General features: G+C 37.8%; 1 protein-coding gene across 1 annotated transcript; it reads left to right on the forward strand.

Moving 5' to 3' along the window:
* Positions 1-6944: 6944 nt before the first annotated feature.
* On the forward strand, positions 6945-14435 carry LOC118280509 (tRNA pseudouridine(38/39) synthase). Its single transcript, XM_035600588.2, has 9 exons — positions 6945-7109; positions 7191-7321; positions 7964-8165; positions 8533-8702; positions 9287-9495; positions 10616-10763; positions 11534-11686; positions 13697-13878; positions 14322-14435. Exons 1-9 carry the CDS (start codon positions 7044-7046, stop codon positions 14411-14413), a joined length of 1353 nt encoding a protein of 450 aa, XP_035456481.1. The 5' UTR covers positions 6945-7043; the 3' UTR covers positions 14414-14435.
* Positions 14436-16810: the final 2375 nt, after the last annotated feature.

A 16810-nucleotide genomic window follows, 5' to 3' on the forward strand; every position in this document is an offset into this window, starting at 1 on the left:
CACAAAGCAAGCGTTGTTTCACGTCGATTTTCGGTGAGGCCGTGGTTTCATCACTCCGGTCGAGCCGCCCATTCGTGCCGAAGCATGGTTCTCACACTCTCGGTCAGACTGAATCCAATAAATAATCTAATCAATGACGTAGATTGACCGTGCACGTTGCACTCCTGAATGGTAGGTCGTGGGCCGTGACGTCACCATTACGTCATCGGTAGCACGATACCAAAGTAATTAGAGGCAATTTTCTAATTTATTTCTGTCCTCAATATTTTATTTTGGGTTATACTTTTCGAGGTGGGTAAATCATTCAATGACTTCACCCGCCCTGGGTGAGACGCGATGGAGTGTCAGACTCATACTGGCTAATCACCCCCCCTGTGTCCCCCCCCCCCCGAAACCCCGGTAAACCTATTACGATTAGTTTGCATGACTATAAACTCTGTTCGCTCAGATACTTTTTTTTTTGAGGGGGGAAAATCATCCTATGACTTCTCCCGCCTTGGGCAAGGCGAGAGGGAGTGTCAGACTCTTACTGACTAAAAACCACCCCGTTCCTATGTCTGGTTTTCAAGCTGGAACTCCGGTAACCGGTAATAAAGCTCGACCGGATGAGTGTCACCATCTCACGGAATACCAGCGTGCAGTGGTGACATAATGTTACAGCGAGCAATCTGACAAAGTTTCTGATGCCCATACCACTGTTAGACTGACCCCTCATTTTAACCCATTAATGGTAGCCATCAGACCACCACAGATGGGACCCAGAAGGGCTGATGCCGACCCGCAGCTGCGGACTACCTAGCGGGTTACCGGAGCTCCGGCTCGAAAAGCAGGAGTAGGAACGGGGTGGTTTTTAGTCAGTAATAGTCTGACACTCCCTCTCGCCTCACCCAAGGCGGGAGAAGTCATTGGATGATTTTATTCCAAAAAGTTTTAATCTTTAAATGTGTTTATTTATTTATACTATAGAGTACAACGTTTCTACACTAAATTATTACGTGTTCCCAAATTGGCACAGCAACCTAGAATGGGTACAAAATCCTGTGGCAAACGAGCTATCCATAGGGAGTTTTGCCAGTGGTCGCTCAAACCGCGTGCATGCGAATGTCAATAGATAATGGTTGACCGCCAATTTTATCGATTGGACATGGTCCGCAAGTCTACTTTTTGTGTTCTGGAAATTTATTATAAAATGAATTTCAGATGTGGTTTCATATTAACTGTATGGCTTTATTCCTTTATTTATTTCCTTCTTTCTATTTTATTGTTACTATTTTAAGGTGATTTAGTTGATATAAAATTATACAATTCTTCAAATGACTATATTTTTTTTTATGGAATAGGTGGCAAACCAGCTGACGAGTCACCTGATGGTAAGCGACCAGCGTCGCTGATAGACACCCGCAACACCAGAGCAGTCACAGGTGCGTTCGGCCTTTTAAAAAGGAGTAGGTATGCTATTTTCTTGAATATTTTCATCATAATACTAGAAACGTTTCACCCGATGTAATATAACCTTTTTAAGCCCCCTGTTGTTGCAAGTATACTTAGGCCGCGGTATCCGCTTACCAGGCAAGCCAAGCTTTACCACCACCACAAAATAAAGCCAAAGCCACCACCATCAGTTCAACTTATTTGGTTCTCATTTATTAATTATTGAACTTGCGTAGGTGTAGCGATACTTATATCTATCGGTTGACATATATCGTGGTGGCGAGGTCAGCTGGCCACCATCAACCATCAATATTCGATGGTCTAATTACACGGACGCTCTACTATATACCGCACATGACATTGTGTGAACCAGTTATTAGGTTTTTAATAGTTATGTAACTGTATTATTACTGCTGTTTTCTTTTAAAGTTTAGGTTTAGACGGAGATTGGTTTATTTTAGGTTATTTAGGCTTTAACTTTACATGTTCACAATTATTATTTACAACCTAAGTGGTAGAGCCATGCTTCGGTACGGCACTGCTGGGCCGGCTTGATCGGAGTGATACTACGGCCTCAAAGAAAACCGATGTGAAACAACGCTTCGTTGTGTGAGTGAGGTTATCGGAAGCCCAATTGGGTAATTGGGGTAATCTTCCCAATCTCCGATTTCCCAAAAACCCTTAAATTGCTAACCCCCAAAAGGCCGGCAACGTACTTGTAACACCTGTGGTGTTTCGGGTGTCCATGGGCGGCGGCGATTGCTTACTATCAGGTGATCCGTCTGCGCGTTTACCGGCTTACACCATAAGAAAAAATAATAATAAAAATGCAGGTCGCCTCCAACCTTGTAAGCAATCGATCTGGATTTTATTGGGCGAGGCCTGAGTTCAGCAGTTTGTGATATTATTGACACACAAATCGATAGATTCACGACTGTGGTACTTACCTATTTACGGTGACAGCTGGTCGCTTTCCCTCGGAGATTCCAAGAGACAATTATGGCATCGATTTCTTTATTTAATAATGACGTGGAGAATTTTATATAACTCAGCCACGGGTTTTATTTTCATAGTAGGTAAAAAAAGTTTTGAGCACTATTTTTGTGGTAAGAGGCGACTTGTAGTTTTCTTATCACGGATTTTCTTTATTTTTTACTATCAATGGCCGCTGATATTATCTTTGTATTCATTCATTCATCTACGACGTTATTGTAAGTAACATCATTGACATTTTTCTTCTTATTAATTCCCTTAGATTGACATTGTACTGAATTATTTGTACGCCGGAAACGGTAGAATATTATGGACATTTAAGAAACCTTTAACAACTCTGTAACAATATTCTCACAAATAAAAGCATACCGTACTGTACAAGACGCGTCATTTGACGAAAGCAAGTAACCTACAAATGACAATAAGCGGATTCGTATTGAGTAACATTGTACTGTTAGTGCGGTGACTGGGCAACTGAACTGCAATACTAGCGCCCATTGCATCCGTATTGCGTTAATATCGAATGAAGTAAATGGTATTAATTTTGACTTTATATTGCGTATTTTGAATGCTACATCACATTAACAGCCTATAAGTGGCCACTGCTGACCACTTATAGACCTCTTCTCGCACGAAAAAGGTTTGAGTATTAACCACCACGCTTGCTCAATACTTAGGTATTGGTGATTTCAAATGTAAAACCAGAAATTAAGTATTTAAGTTCAGGTTCCCTCACGATGTTTTTCCTTCACCGTTAGTAGAAAAAGTCACATTGGTACTTGCCGTTGGTAGGTTTCGAACCCGCATATTCATGAATGAGACGCAAGGAATTAGCCTCCGGGGCACCACATTAATAAATAAAGTATTTCTTTATGTTTCTTATACCTACAATTAAAATTTTTAAGTCTTAATTTTCATTTATTTAGTCTACGTATTTAAGTTTAAGTAATTGTAAATATATTAAACATAAACCCTAATAATTAACTAAAATTTAATTGCTAAAACATAAAGACAACGCAATGTATAATAAAAAAAAAAGTTAAATTAGTAAAGTCTAATAAAGTAATTAATTTAGTCGAATTCTATTTTAGGAATTAATGAAAATCTAATATGAAACCTCCAATTAGCTTTAAGAGCCATAGTCCTCCTCCTTGCGTCGTTTGTCCTCAATGCTGAGGGTTGTGACCCCGACGAATAACTCTCTGGTTGACTATATTTCGCCATGCTGTTCTATCTTCGGCGATGTGGATGGCGTCGCAGACTGTGGTCTCCAGTGTGGCACGGATTTGGTCCGACCAACGTATCGGACTCCTGCCCCTTGGTCTAATATATGTATATATATAGCCATAGTAATAATATCTATATATTAATACGTGATGCAAAAACTTTGGACCGCTTTTTACGAAAATTGCGCGGACGTAGGAGCATAAAATTTGGTACACTTATAGTTTATGTGTAGGAGAAGTGGAGAACGCTAATATTTTTCAAAAATAATGCTTATAAAGTACATTAAATCAATAAATAAAACATTACACACACATGCATAGTATCTGATCGTATTTGACAAAACGTCAAAATCGATAGACATTGCGATGATATTGACGTCGCATATGAATAGAGTTTTATAAAAGAGTTTGTTTGAGTTTGAGTTAAATAAAAATTATCCTTGAACGTATGTTAAGTGGTATTGTAAATTAAATCGTATATGGTTGAATTTCAACCACTAGGCGACCACTAGTCTAATAAAATCACGCTGAAGGATCGTACGCCCTGTATAAGTATAAACAGAGGAAATGTCTAAGCATCCATCAATAAACAGGTCGTCGCCAGGGCCGGACTGTGATAATGATGGGCCCCGGAGTCATAGAAATACGGGTCTGTGTTCTCAAATTGAAATATCTAAGCATCCATCAATAAACAGGTCGTCGCCAGGGCCGGACTGTGATAATAATGGGCCCCTGAGTCATAGAAATACGGGTCTGTGTTCTCAAATTGAATTGAATCAAGGATAAAAATGTCCTCACTATTGTAATCTTTAAACACAACACTATCTCCCGTTAAAGCCGTGGTAGATCACTACATAGTATAAAACAAAGTCGCTTTTTCTGTCATGTTGTATGTCCCTATGAACGACTGTGATAATAATGGGCCCCTGAGTCATAGAAATACGGGTCTGTGTTCTCAAATTGAATTGAATCAAGGATAAAAATGTCCTCACTATTGTAATCTTTAAACACAACACTATCTCCCGTTAAAGCCGTGGTAGATAAAAAATAAAATCAAAAATTTTAATTTTAAATATCTATAAATTTTATACGTACGTAATGACGTATTTGCTCACACTCCTAAACTTTGATTTGTTGTATCCAAGTATTGTTTTATCTTATAAATAAATATGACTAAATAAAAAAATACGTGTCAAATATTTTTTCATTACCAAACTGGCGGAATAATTAGATTTTTAATTTTTATACCCTGTCATCATCCCTATTATAACAGCCCAAATAGCTACCCATCTTCTACAATATAGATGCGGCCCTGTGCAATGGAAAACCAGTGGGTGGTGTAGTGGTGACGTACACAGTGACCCGGTCGCGTCCGTGTCAATATTTTAACACATTTCTGACTGAAATAGCCAATAGCAAAATAACAATTGAACTTATTGAGAGCTAGCTTTTCAGGTATTTTTGTCTTATTGGCAATTAAGTCTTTGTTGGCCCTGTGTTTGGGTCTATTTTTGTTTGAGGATGACCAGAATGGCAATTTTGAGTATTTGTTTATATTTGCCTGTATGGTTGAGTCGCAAAGCTTTAGCTTTAGATTTGGTCCTCTGGTGTTGCGGGTGTCCATGGGTGCCGCTGCTTACCATCAGTGGCCTTAGTCTGCTATTACAATTGTGTCAGAATGGTCAGATCACTGAGCAGTGCAAGTAGGGACGCAGCTATGTAGGTTGTATAGTTCCATCCCTCTTGCACTGTTCAGTGAATGGTCGATCATTCTGACACAATTGTAATAGCAGACTAAGGCCCCAGGTGACCCGTCTGCTCGTTTTAGGAGTTTTAGTCAGATTAATACTTTTTTCGATTTCTTAATAGCACTGAGTCTTGTAAAGTTCCTCATAATTATATCTAATATGATTAAACTCATTATCACTCCTTTACAGGGGACTTATATCATAAAAAACAAATAATTTAGTACCATACCTATGTAATCTCACTCCTGTCTCCCATGGTGGTAGGAAGAGAGAATGGAACGCAAATTGCAAATTAAGTATCAATAATAGATATAGGAGAATGCTTTAATATTTAAAAAGGTACTCTAGAATAAATTGTTTAGGGAAAGGTAAAAAAAGGATCAAGCTATCACTTAAAACGCAATTAAGTTGACAGAGAGGGAACAAAAAATAATAAAACGTTTACTATACTTAGTTATAATAGTTCTGTACAGTTATAACCATAGTTAGGTAAAATAAATCGTTGTAAAAGGTCATTCTAATTCGGGCACACACCAGTCCCCTTCGTATCTCTTGCATTATTAATCAATATTTCCTAATTTTATATGCACGTGGTAACTTTTTTGTTTTCTCATCAAATATTAATCTAAAAACCGATGTATCTACTTGTATACATGCATGAGTAAAAGTAAAGAAGCATGTGAAGATGATCTGATCAATAATAATTGTTTAGGTAATAGGTAGCACTCCGTAGATTCTTGCTTAGTTGCCACAAAGGCATGAGCTTCTTTAATATATCATTGTTGTGATGTTAAGTCTGTGTTTCATGATGGATGCATGGCATCTTGAAAGCACGAGTGAATAGGTTGCTTATGGGTAGACGTGCTCCATCGCATCGTAGGCCGCATCATCACTTACTATCAGGCGAGATAGCGGCCAAACATCGACCCATCAAATGTAAAAAAGAATACAATTACCTATGAAATTGAAGCCTAGTCGTTATGTACCTGTTAAAAAAGCTTGATTAAACAAAGCCTCTCTACAATAAATTAAAGAATCAAATATAAAAAAACGATATTTTGGATAAAAGACTAGGTTACAAACTAGGACAATTTTTAAAAAAACAAATCTGTCAACCTTTCACTGACTTTAGGCATGGGCGTTTTAGGATTTTTTTTGCAATGATACTTATCCGATTTCAGATTTTGAAAACGATTTCACAAACCGATTTTAAAAATCGATTTCAATAGCAGATGTCATGTCACAAACGCAAACCAAATAATTCGAATTTGCTTGCTTGACAATTCACTTCATCTAGTGAACGAATGAATATAAAACTATCCAAAACGTAAGTTAGATTTAGTTAGCTTGGTTGCTTTGGTTTGATCGGCTTCAGATTAGATTGTTTGCGCTTCGTTTTCGTGTATCTATGCTTTTCAGTTTTCTAAAATCAGTTTTCTCATATTGCAATATCGATACGATACGATTTCCGATAGCAATCAGATTCGTTTTGATACATCGGTTTTATGTTCTTATGCCTATCACTCACACATAAGTGTATAATCTATGACTCACACTGACAGTGACAGCTGTTAATGTCAAAGTTGTTGCAGGCATTTTGTAAACATTACATTGTTTTTCTATTAGAATCACTTTATAACTAATAATGCCGCCTAAAAAGAGAAGCCCAGACACAAATTCGAAGGAAGAACTAGATAAATGGAGTAAAGAGGTAAGTACAGTGCAATAAAACACAATTTTCTTAACATAACCTCTTCGTAATTTACTTTCCACATAAATTTATGATTTACAGGAACTTATAGCGAGAGTATTGCAATTAGAAGCTCACAATGTACAGTTAAAGAATATTATAAGTAAGAACTTCTCTCAATCTTCATCAGAAAGTGATGCGAAAGAGAACAATCGTAAGGTGGATTTTAGCAAGTAAGTTTAGTTTTAAGTGTTGAACAATACATTACAATAGTAGATTACTCAATAGGGTGTTTGGCCTTTGCCCTTATATAGGTACCTGTATATAAGGCCTCAGACTGTAAACAGCTTGCGGAAGACTCCTAGTTGTTGAGTTTCAGTTGTTGTATATGTTAAATCTCAAATACATTATAATATTACAGTGTCCAATATACTAATATTAAAGTTAGAATATCTTTAATCTTTTTAAGATAAAAATCAGAATGTTATTATTTTCATGTTCAAACAATCAAACAAACAGCGGCCCGCTCCGGCTTCAGGTTTATATAATAAGATTGATTCTTTCTTAATAGAATTCATTGGTTAAACGATTAATTTAAATAAATAATAATATGCTGTCTAGATATAAATACTTAATAATTAGGTAAAATCTTTATAGTCATTTTTCTGAATAATACCAAAGTCAAAGTTAAAGTACATTATTAAATTTATTTTAAATAGTTAGACCCAGGAAGGCACTTCTATTGAATGTCAAAGCACATATAGGATATAATAATATTAAAAATGTCTGTCTGTCAGTCAGTTTTCTAGTGAAGCTATTTGCTTGTTTCAAAGTGTAGATTCCTATGTAAATAAAGAACCACAATATATTTCCAGATACCACTACCGCCGCATCCTACTCCGTATACTCTACTTCGGTTGGGACTACAACGGTCTTGCAGTGCAGGAGGACTCCAAGCAGACCATAGAACATCACCTCTTCCATGCTCTTACCAAGTCCTGCTTGATACAGAGTCGAGAGACTTCTAATTACCATCGGTGTGGACGGACTGACAAAGGAGTCAGCTCTTTTGGACAGGTAAATATTTTGTTTTTATTATTTTTATGAAATCGATTTTTACTGCCTCATAGGTCGAGTGGTCGCAAATGCAACTGCCGGACAAGGGGTGTGGGGTTCGATTCCCGGGTTGGGCAAAGTATTATTGGGCGTTATTCGGTTTTGCAAAAATTTCTCAGTAGTAACACGGAGTCTGGAATTGTGCCCAGTATATGGCAATAGGCGCATCCCCTATTATATTGAACTTGTAACACATGTGAAGAAAAATTGGGTGTACATTGTATAGCGACATTACATGCCATAATGTGCATGTGCACCTCATTCAAGTAATCATTAAATGTCTCTTACGATAGTAATTCAAAGAATTAACTAGTTATTTATGTTACAGGTAATATCAATATCCCTACGCAGTAAGTTCCCCCCCACCGAGCAACATACACAAGAAGCGCTAAGTAAAGAGATGGATTACTGCAAGATCCTGAACAGACTATTACCCAAGGATATTAAAGCAGTTGCCTGGATGCCCATACCTGAGAGTTTACCTGAATTCAGCGCTCGGTAAGGACTTCTTACTTATATTATAAATGTGAAAGTTTGTGTGTTTGTTACACAAAAAATATTATTAGATATGCCATACAGTATTGTTACTGTTATTATTGTTAAATTATTATTGTTGTGTTTAAGTTAGTAGTGTATAAGTTATTAGTTTATGTAAAAGTAAATATTTAAGAAAAAGGCTTTGCTAACGCTATAACAGTTGGAAATAAATAAATATCGGCTTACGCAGACGCTCATATTCATGAGCAGCATTCCCCGACACACGACGTGGCGGTGGTCTCGCTGTTACTGCCTCTAGCATAGCTTGAAACTAGTCGAGTTCCTCGTCAAACAGTTACGTGAGTAAGCTGATAACATAATAAAATTAATTTACTCAACCACGTCAAAACGGCTGAACGGATCGGTATAAAATTTGGAACAGGGGAAGATTATTGTCTGGTATAATACATGGGTTACTTTTTATAGCCGTGTTACCGCGCCTGCGCTCAGTCTGTGATTAGAAACTAGAAGAACTTTTCTCCATTAATGTAGGTAGGTACGTGAGTAAACCGTGATTTTTTAAGTTGATAATGATTTTGTTTCAGGTTTGATTGCAAGAAACGTTTATACAAATACTACTTCCCTCGATCTTTGCTGAACATCCAGGCAATGAAGGAAGCCTGCAGTTATCTCACAGGGTCCAACGACTATCGCAATCTCTGCAAGATGGATGTCGGCAACGGCGTGGTTGAGTTTATCAGGGAAATTATATCCGCTGATATTGTACCCGTAAACCCTGGTGATGTGGACGCGGGTAAGTTGATTTTAATTTGTTTATTCCTATTTTTTATTTAGACGTTACCTACTGACAAACGGTGAAGGAAAACATTGTTAGGAAACCAGGGGGCCTTATCTGCTATTACAATTGTGTCAGAATGGTCGATCACTGAGCAGTGCGAGAGGGACGGAGCTATACAACCTACATAGCTCCGTCCCTCTCGCACTGCTCAGTGATCGACCATTCTGACACAATTGTAATAGCAGACTAAGGCCCCAGGGCTTATAATTTCTAATTACCTATATGTTTGAAATTGCTAGCCCGCATTTAGCAAGTGTGGTGGTTAATGTTGAAACCTTCCTCGTGTGAGAGGCCGTTGGTCAGTGGTCAGTGGGATGATCATGGCTGAAAATAAATCTATACTTCTATACTTAATATTATAAAGCTGAAGAGTTTGTTTGTTTGTTTGAACGCGCTAATCTTTGAAACTACTGGTCCAAATTGAATAATTATTTTTGTGTTGGATAGTACACTTATCGAGGAAGGCTATAGGCTATAAAACATCACGCTATGACCAATAGGAGCCGAGCAGAGCGGGTGAAACCGCGCGGAAGTAGCTAGTAAATAAATAATATCACGTTTGTTGTGTCACAACCGGAACTATCGAGCTAGGTTTGATTCTCAGGTAATAGGCTGTTTTAAATAAATTCAAAAGCCTCTGTATCCGGAGTGGATAAAAAAAATTGAGGCCCCAATGAGGTGTTTGCCAAGGCGCTCTCCCTAAGTTTAATCCACCTCTGTTTTCGGAGGATAAAAAATATGATATTTCAGTCGATCATTTATTTATTTATTTTATTTCTTCATGCACATGAGTGTGTACACTAGGTGGGCTTAATGCCGTAGGCATTCTCTACCAGCCAAACCTACAGGTGATGCAATGAAGAACCAGTGGTAGGTGCATGGACCAAGCAAATTAAGAAAAGCTCAAGGGGAGAAAAAAATACAATATACTTACTAACACAAACATATACCAAAATATATTTAAATAAAATAGAAACATAATAAACCTACATAATAACAATACATATACTATCTACATATTATAATATATACATACTACAGTGAAGATTTTTTTAACCCTATAAATTTCTTCCAGCTACATCGATGTTCTACCTCCAGATCGAAGGTAATGCCTTCCTATGGCACCAGATCCGGTGCATCATGGGGGTGCTCCTGCTCGTCGGCCAGGGTAAGGAGACGCCGGGAGTCATCAGGGAATTATTGGATGTTGAGAAAAATCCTAGGTATGTAACTATGTACATATTATATTTTTGCTTCTTTTTTATATTGTGGTAAACTAGAATTTTCTCTTGTGTCGTGGATCCGTTTACAAACATAATTTTGACTACATGACACCAAGGCCAGACACAAAAATTTTAGGTTTTTTTATGATTATGTGTTTATTTTAGTGTCATAAAGTGCACGGAAGGGTCGGCTCGACCAGAGTACCTATGCCTCACAGAAAACCGACGTGAAACAATGCTTGCGCGCTTACTCCTCTTCCCAATCCCCGATTCCTCAACTACCCTTAAATTAAGGGTGGGAGAGCCATGCTTCGGCACGAATGGGCCGGCTCAACCGGAATAATACCACGGCCTCACAGAAAACCGACGTGAAACAACGCTTGCGTTGTGTTTCGTTGTGTGAGTGAGGTTACCGGAGGCCCAATTCCCCCTTCCCAAGCTTCCCCATCCCCATTCCCGAACAACAACCCTTAAATTCCTAACTCCCAAAAAGCCGGTAACGCACTTGTAAAGCCTCTGGTGTTTCAAGTGTCCATGGGCGGCGGCGATTGCTTACCATCAGGTGATCCGTCTGCTCGATTACCGGCATGTCTCATAAAAAAAAAAATCCTAACTCTCAAAAGGCCGGCAACGCACTTGTAACGCCTCTGGTGTTTCGGATGTACATGAGCGGCGGCGATTGCTTACCATTAGGTGATCCGTCCACTCGTTTACCGGCTTATATTTATCATAATAAAAATATATACTTACTACCTATATTCTTTTTCTAGAAAACCGCAATACAACATGGCGTTGGATTTACCTCTGAATTTATTTCACTGTTCGTATGATATAACTGAGCCTCAGAGCTGGCGGTGTAGTAGACAGGCGTTGGCTGAGGTGCTGAGCAATCTGCAGAGCGACTGGACGATGTATAGTATCAAGTAAGTACATAATAGGCTACTTTCCTATTAGTCAAATTCAATACTTTTTTCGAAACGTCAAAAACGATATTTTCTATGAACTTTGTATGAAATAGTGCGTTATGACGTCATAAGATTTTTACGTCAAATAGAATACTTATTTCTAGAAGTTTAGCTAGAAAAAATCGAAAATTAAATAGTTCATCAAATTTATGAATGAGAGTGTGATTATTTTTTAATATTTTATTGTATTGAAAAGTTGTAATAATTTATTTTTGACCGAGGATAGTACCCAATTAGATAATTAGAGGGGGTTTTTGAGGGGGTAAAATCTTCCAATGCTTTCTTTGTTCTTAGTGAGGGAGTGTCAGACTCTTTCTGACTATAAACCACTCCGTTCCTACTCCTGATTCTAGCCGAATGCCGAAGCCCCCTAACAACTTAAGTTGTCCGTAGCTCTGGGATCAGTCATCTACCCTATTGTCCAAAAAATGTAGAACACAATTGTCTTCTTCTGATCTTCTTTTGGGTGTCGTAAGAGTTGTCTAACGTCCGAATACTGAAACGCTACTCAATTTTAAGTTGTACTTAAATATCGTGCTATCTCTGTCATTTTATAAAGAATTGATAGGGACAGAACTAGTTTTGAGAGCGTCTTAAAATTGAGTAGCGTTTGAGTATTCGGACATAAGAGACTGAATCTTTAACATTTTTTTTTTATATAAAACATTGCCCCACATTAGGATTTTCTCCTGGGTGGGTGCGTTTACAAACATACAAGTTCACATGCACATGACACCCAGACCCGAAACAACAATTTGTGGATCACACAAAGAGTTGCACCGTGCGGGAATCGAACCCGCTACCCGTTGCGCGGCAGCCAGTTGCCCAGCCACCGCACCAACCGTGCAGTCTTCAATCAGTACATTGAAATGTCTAACACTACACCCTTAGTACGAGTTTGCTTTACGAGATCGAAACGAGAGTTCTTTCGGCGCTCTGATTGGCCAGCTCCAATGAACCAATGAATCAGAGCGCTGAACGCGGACTCTATCAACATAAAATATTTTATTATTTAGTAGTATTTCTAGTATTTTTGGAAATTATGGAAAACCCCAATTATTGCGTAAATTGCTTTAAAAAAACAGCTCTGGGATTTACACAATGATTGGGGTTTTCCGTAGGGATAGCCCTAAAACAAACGAGGCAAGTCCCTGGGCGCCAGGTCACGCCAGGTTAAAGAGGGGTACCGCGAGACGCGCGTGTTCAACTGTCCATAGAGTGGCGGCGGGGACAAACAAAATTAGGTTAAAACTGCTGTGGTTCTTTCCTCAAAAGACCACTACAGAATCAACTTGCACGGTACTCTGACACCTTTAATTGATTTTGTCTGGACTTTAAAAGAGACTATGACCTCTGAGTTTGTTTCGGAATTTCTTCTCAGAGTAGTCCGATAGGAAATGCCGGCCTCATCTAGTTATTTTAGAGATTGACGTGTAAAAGAGTTACATTGTAACCTATTTGCAAAATAAATATCATTTATCATTTAGTGCCTAGGGCACTCTTTAGGTTTAATCCTAGGTCTCTAGTTGTAGGCACAGGTGCACCTGCACATTACGGCACGTAACCCTGCTGTACAATGTACACCCACTTTTCACCATTTGTGTTACAAGTCCCATGTTATAGGGAATATACAGGGCACAATTCAATTTTCGAAAAATCGAAATAAGTAAGCCCAGTAATATTTTGCCCTACCCGGGAATCGAACCCGAGACCCCCTTTTTTTTTTGAGGGGGAAAATCGTCCAGTTACTTCTCTCGTCTTAGGCGAGGCGAGAGGGAGTGTCAGACTCTTACTGACTAAAAACCACCCCGTTCCTACTCCTGCTTTTCGAACCAGAGCCCCGGTAAACCCGCTAGGTAGTCCGCAGCTCTGGATCAGGCATCAGCCCTACTGGGCCCCATCTAACCCGAGACCCCTAGACCACCGAGGCAGTCTTCTTATTATTAATATCTATCCTTTATATTTCAGAACAACTATGATAAAAGAAGTCATCAATGAAATTGAAACGTTATACAGCAAGTGTGAGAGCGAGACGGCAGATACAGAAAGCAAGGAGAGAGAAAAGGACAGAGTTATAGCCTACGCTGACTGTCTCCTACAGGGTGTCAGAGCTAAAGTATATAAGCCTTTGTTAAAGAGAGATACGTGTTGTAAGTATATTGGTTTTTCTACCTTATGCAGATGGAAATAATCTGAGATCTGTTGGATTTTAGACCTTATTTCTGTTTATATTGAGACTATTTTTGGTTAGATACTTTATAAAGAAAGTACTTACTTCAAGAAAAGTACATAGATACTCACTAAGGCTAGCAACGCACCTGTGACTCCTCTGATGTTGCGGGTGTTAATGGGCGACGCTGATCACTTACCATCAGGTGATCAGTTTGCATGTTTGCAAACTACACCTTAAAAAAACCTTGACAGATTTTAATGCAGTTTTTACCAGTGAATAGTCACTATCAATGTGATAATAAGTAAATGAATTAAGTTTTAGTGTGTATTATTTAAAAATGTAGTAACTATGCAATCGAAAATCTATGGGGATTCTCATAAAAAATATGTTTTTTAATTTATTTTATTATTTTTGTTACAGCAAGCCTAGAAGAAAGAATAGAACATTACAAGAAGAGAAGAAAATTAGTTGATCCCAATGAGGAAATAGAAGGAAAGAGAACGTGTAGATAATAAATAAATAAATTTACATTTATATGCAGAACAGTTTTTTTATAATCTCTCTCACTCTATTTCTCTCTCTCTCTCTCTCTCTCTCTCTCTCTCTCTCTCTCTCTCTCTTGATCTCAATTGAAATTACCTATTTAATATAATTACAAAGGTCAATGGGCAAATTGTATGGGAAAAAAACCCACGGCGGACAGAAATGAAATTATCAGGATATATTAATAAAATGGGTCTAGTTTATCATGGTAAGGGTCGCTTTCTTGTGGGATGTGGGAGAGTGGAGAAAAATAAACTTTTACATAATTATTTATTCGGCGTGATCAATATCCTTAACATAATTCACATAGAGCTGAAAATTGGCATAGACGTTAAGTACATCATTATAAACAAAATGTCAAAAATCCCCATCTATCACACTTTAGGTAAAAAAAATATTCAAGGTCAAAAGGTCAAAATTATGTTTTTTCTATTTTTCTCGAAAACGGTAAGTTTTATCGTACAAATATGTTCGACGGAGTTGTAGATCGTACAATTTTCTACAAAAATGGTTCATCACTTTTACTTTTACGACTTTTCATTCGTGAGATATCACGGTTTTAATCATATAAATCACAGTTTACTACAATACTCGCTACTCCTGCACGATTTTACCTGCTGCGCGGCTCCTATTGATTATAGTCAATAATAAACTATTTAACACAAAAATAATAATTCGATTCAGGTCAAAAGTTCTTGAGATTAGCGTGTTCAAACAAACTCTTCAACTTTAAATATTAGTACTAATCCCGCACAGTTTCAGCTGCTACTCGACTCATATTGACTGTAGCGAGATGTTTTATTGCGTATAGCCTTTCTCGATAAATAGACAATTCAACACAAAAATAATAATTTGATACGAACGGAGTAGTTCTAGAGATTAGTGCGTCCAAACAAACTATTCAGCTTAAAATAATAGTGATACTCCCGCGCGGTTTCATCCGCTGCTCGGCCACTGTTGATCGACGCGTAACATTTTATAGCCTAAAAACCTTCCTCGATAAGTGATCTATCTAAAAAATAAAAAATCAATTTGCAGTAGTAGTTGTCTGGAGATTAGCGCGTTAGGAGATTCAAACTAACTCTTTATTATTTTTGTAACTTTCGTGAGACATACTAAATTAATTATTATGTTATCGGCTTACTCACGTTAATTGTTTGACGAGGAACTCGACTAGTTTCAAGCAGCGCTACAGTACATACAGCGCTATCAGTAGCAGCGCGACAATCACCGCGTCGTGTATCGAGGAATGCTGCTCATGAATATGAGCCTCCAGCATGGCTTGAAACTAGTAGAGTTCCTCGTCAAACAATTACGTGAGTGAGCCGATAACATAATAATTAACTCTTTAGTCTTAAATATCAGTACCACTCCCGCGCGGTTTTACCCGTTGCTCGGCTCCTAGTTATCATAGCGTGATGTTTTATAGCCAACACAATATAATAATGGTCTATAAGAACTGAGCAGAGCAATTGAAACAGCGCCGGAATACTTATTAAGCTAAGGTATAAGCTAAAGAGTTTGTTTCTTTGAACGCACAAATCTCCAAAACTACACGAGCAAATCGAATTACTCCTTTTGTGTTTGATAGTCCATTTATTGAGGAAGATTATAATTTATGAAACATTACGTTAATGGAAACTGCGCAGAAGTAGTACAAATACGTTAAGCTGAAGAATTTGTTAGAACACGCTAATCTCCAGAACTAGTAGTCCGAATCGACATTTTTTTTTTTATCAATTAGTTTATTTATCGACTTATGCTTATCCTATAAAACATAATGCTACGTACAATTAATAGGAGCCGAGCAGAAGGTAAAACCGCGCGAGTATTATTTAAAATGTGATTTATTTCATTAAAACCGCGATATCTCACGAATGGAAAGTCGTAAAAGTAAAAGAGATTTACTATTTTTGTAGAAAATTGTATGATCTACCATTCTGTTGAACATCTTTGTACGATAAAACTTACCGTTTTCGAGAAAAATTGAAAAAACCGTAACTTTGACCTTTTGACCTTGAATATTTCTTTTAGTAAAAGTCAAATCGATGGGGATTTTTGACATTTTGTTTATAATCAAGTATTTAACATCTATGCCAATTTTCAGCTCTATTAAGCGATTTGGGAATTATGTCAAGGTTGCGACTTAATTTCGTCTTTTTTTGGCTCTAACTTTTTTCCCCATGGATTTAAAAAAAAATAACTATACCTAATGTTAAGTACATTTATACTCTTTCATTTGATATCATTTTCATTCGTGTCCGCGACCGGGTCGGATTCCGCCCAATGACCTTTATCTCGACTAATTTCCAGCCAATCTGGGACTCATATACTCAAATTCATTTGTTTTCGAACTGTTCACGTGA

The sequence above is a fragment of the Spodoptera frugiperda genome, chromosome 21, assembly GCF_023101765.2.
Source record: "Spodoptera frugiperda isolate SF20-4 chromosome 21, AGI-APGP_CSIRO_Sfru_2.0, whole genome shotgun sequence".
Lineage (NCBI taxonomy): Eukaryota > Metazoa > Arthropoda > Insecta > Lepidoptera > Noctuidae > Spodoptera > Spodoptera frugiperda.

Coding starts and splice junctions, on each gene's coding strand:
- LOC118280509 (XM_035600588.2), top strand. CDS start 7,044: ATGCCGCCTAAAAAGAGAAGCCCAGACACAAATTCGAAGGAAGAACTA. Junction 11,687..13,696: donor TGGACGATGTATAGTATCAA/GTAAGTACATAA, acceptor TTTATATTTCAG/AACAACTATGATAAAAGAAG. Junction 13,879..14,321: donor GTTAAAGAGAGATACGTGTT/GTAAGTATATTG, acceptor TTTTTGTTACAG/CAAGCCTAGAAGAAAGAATA.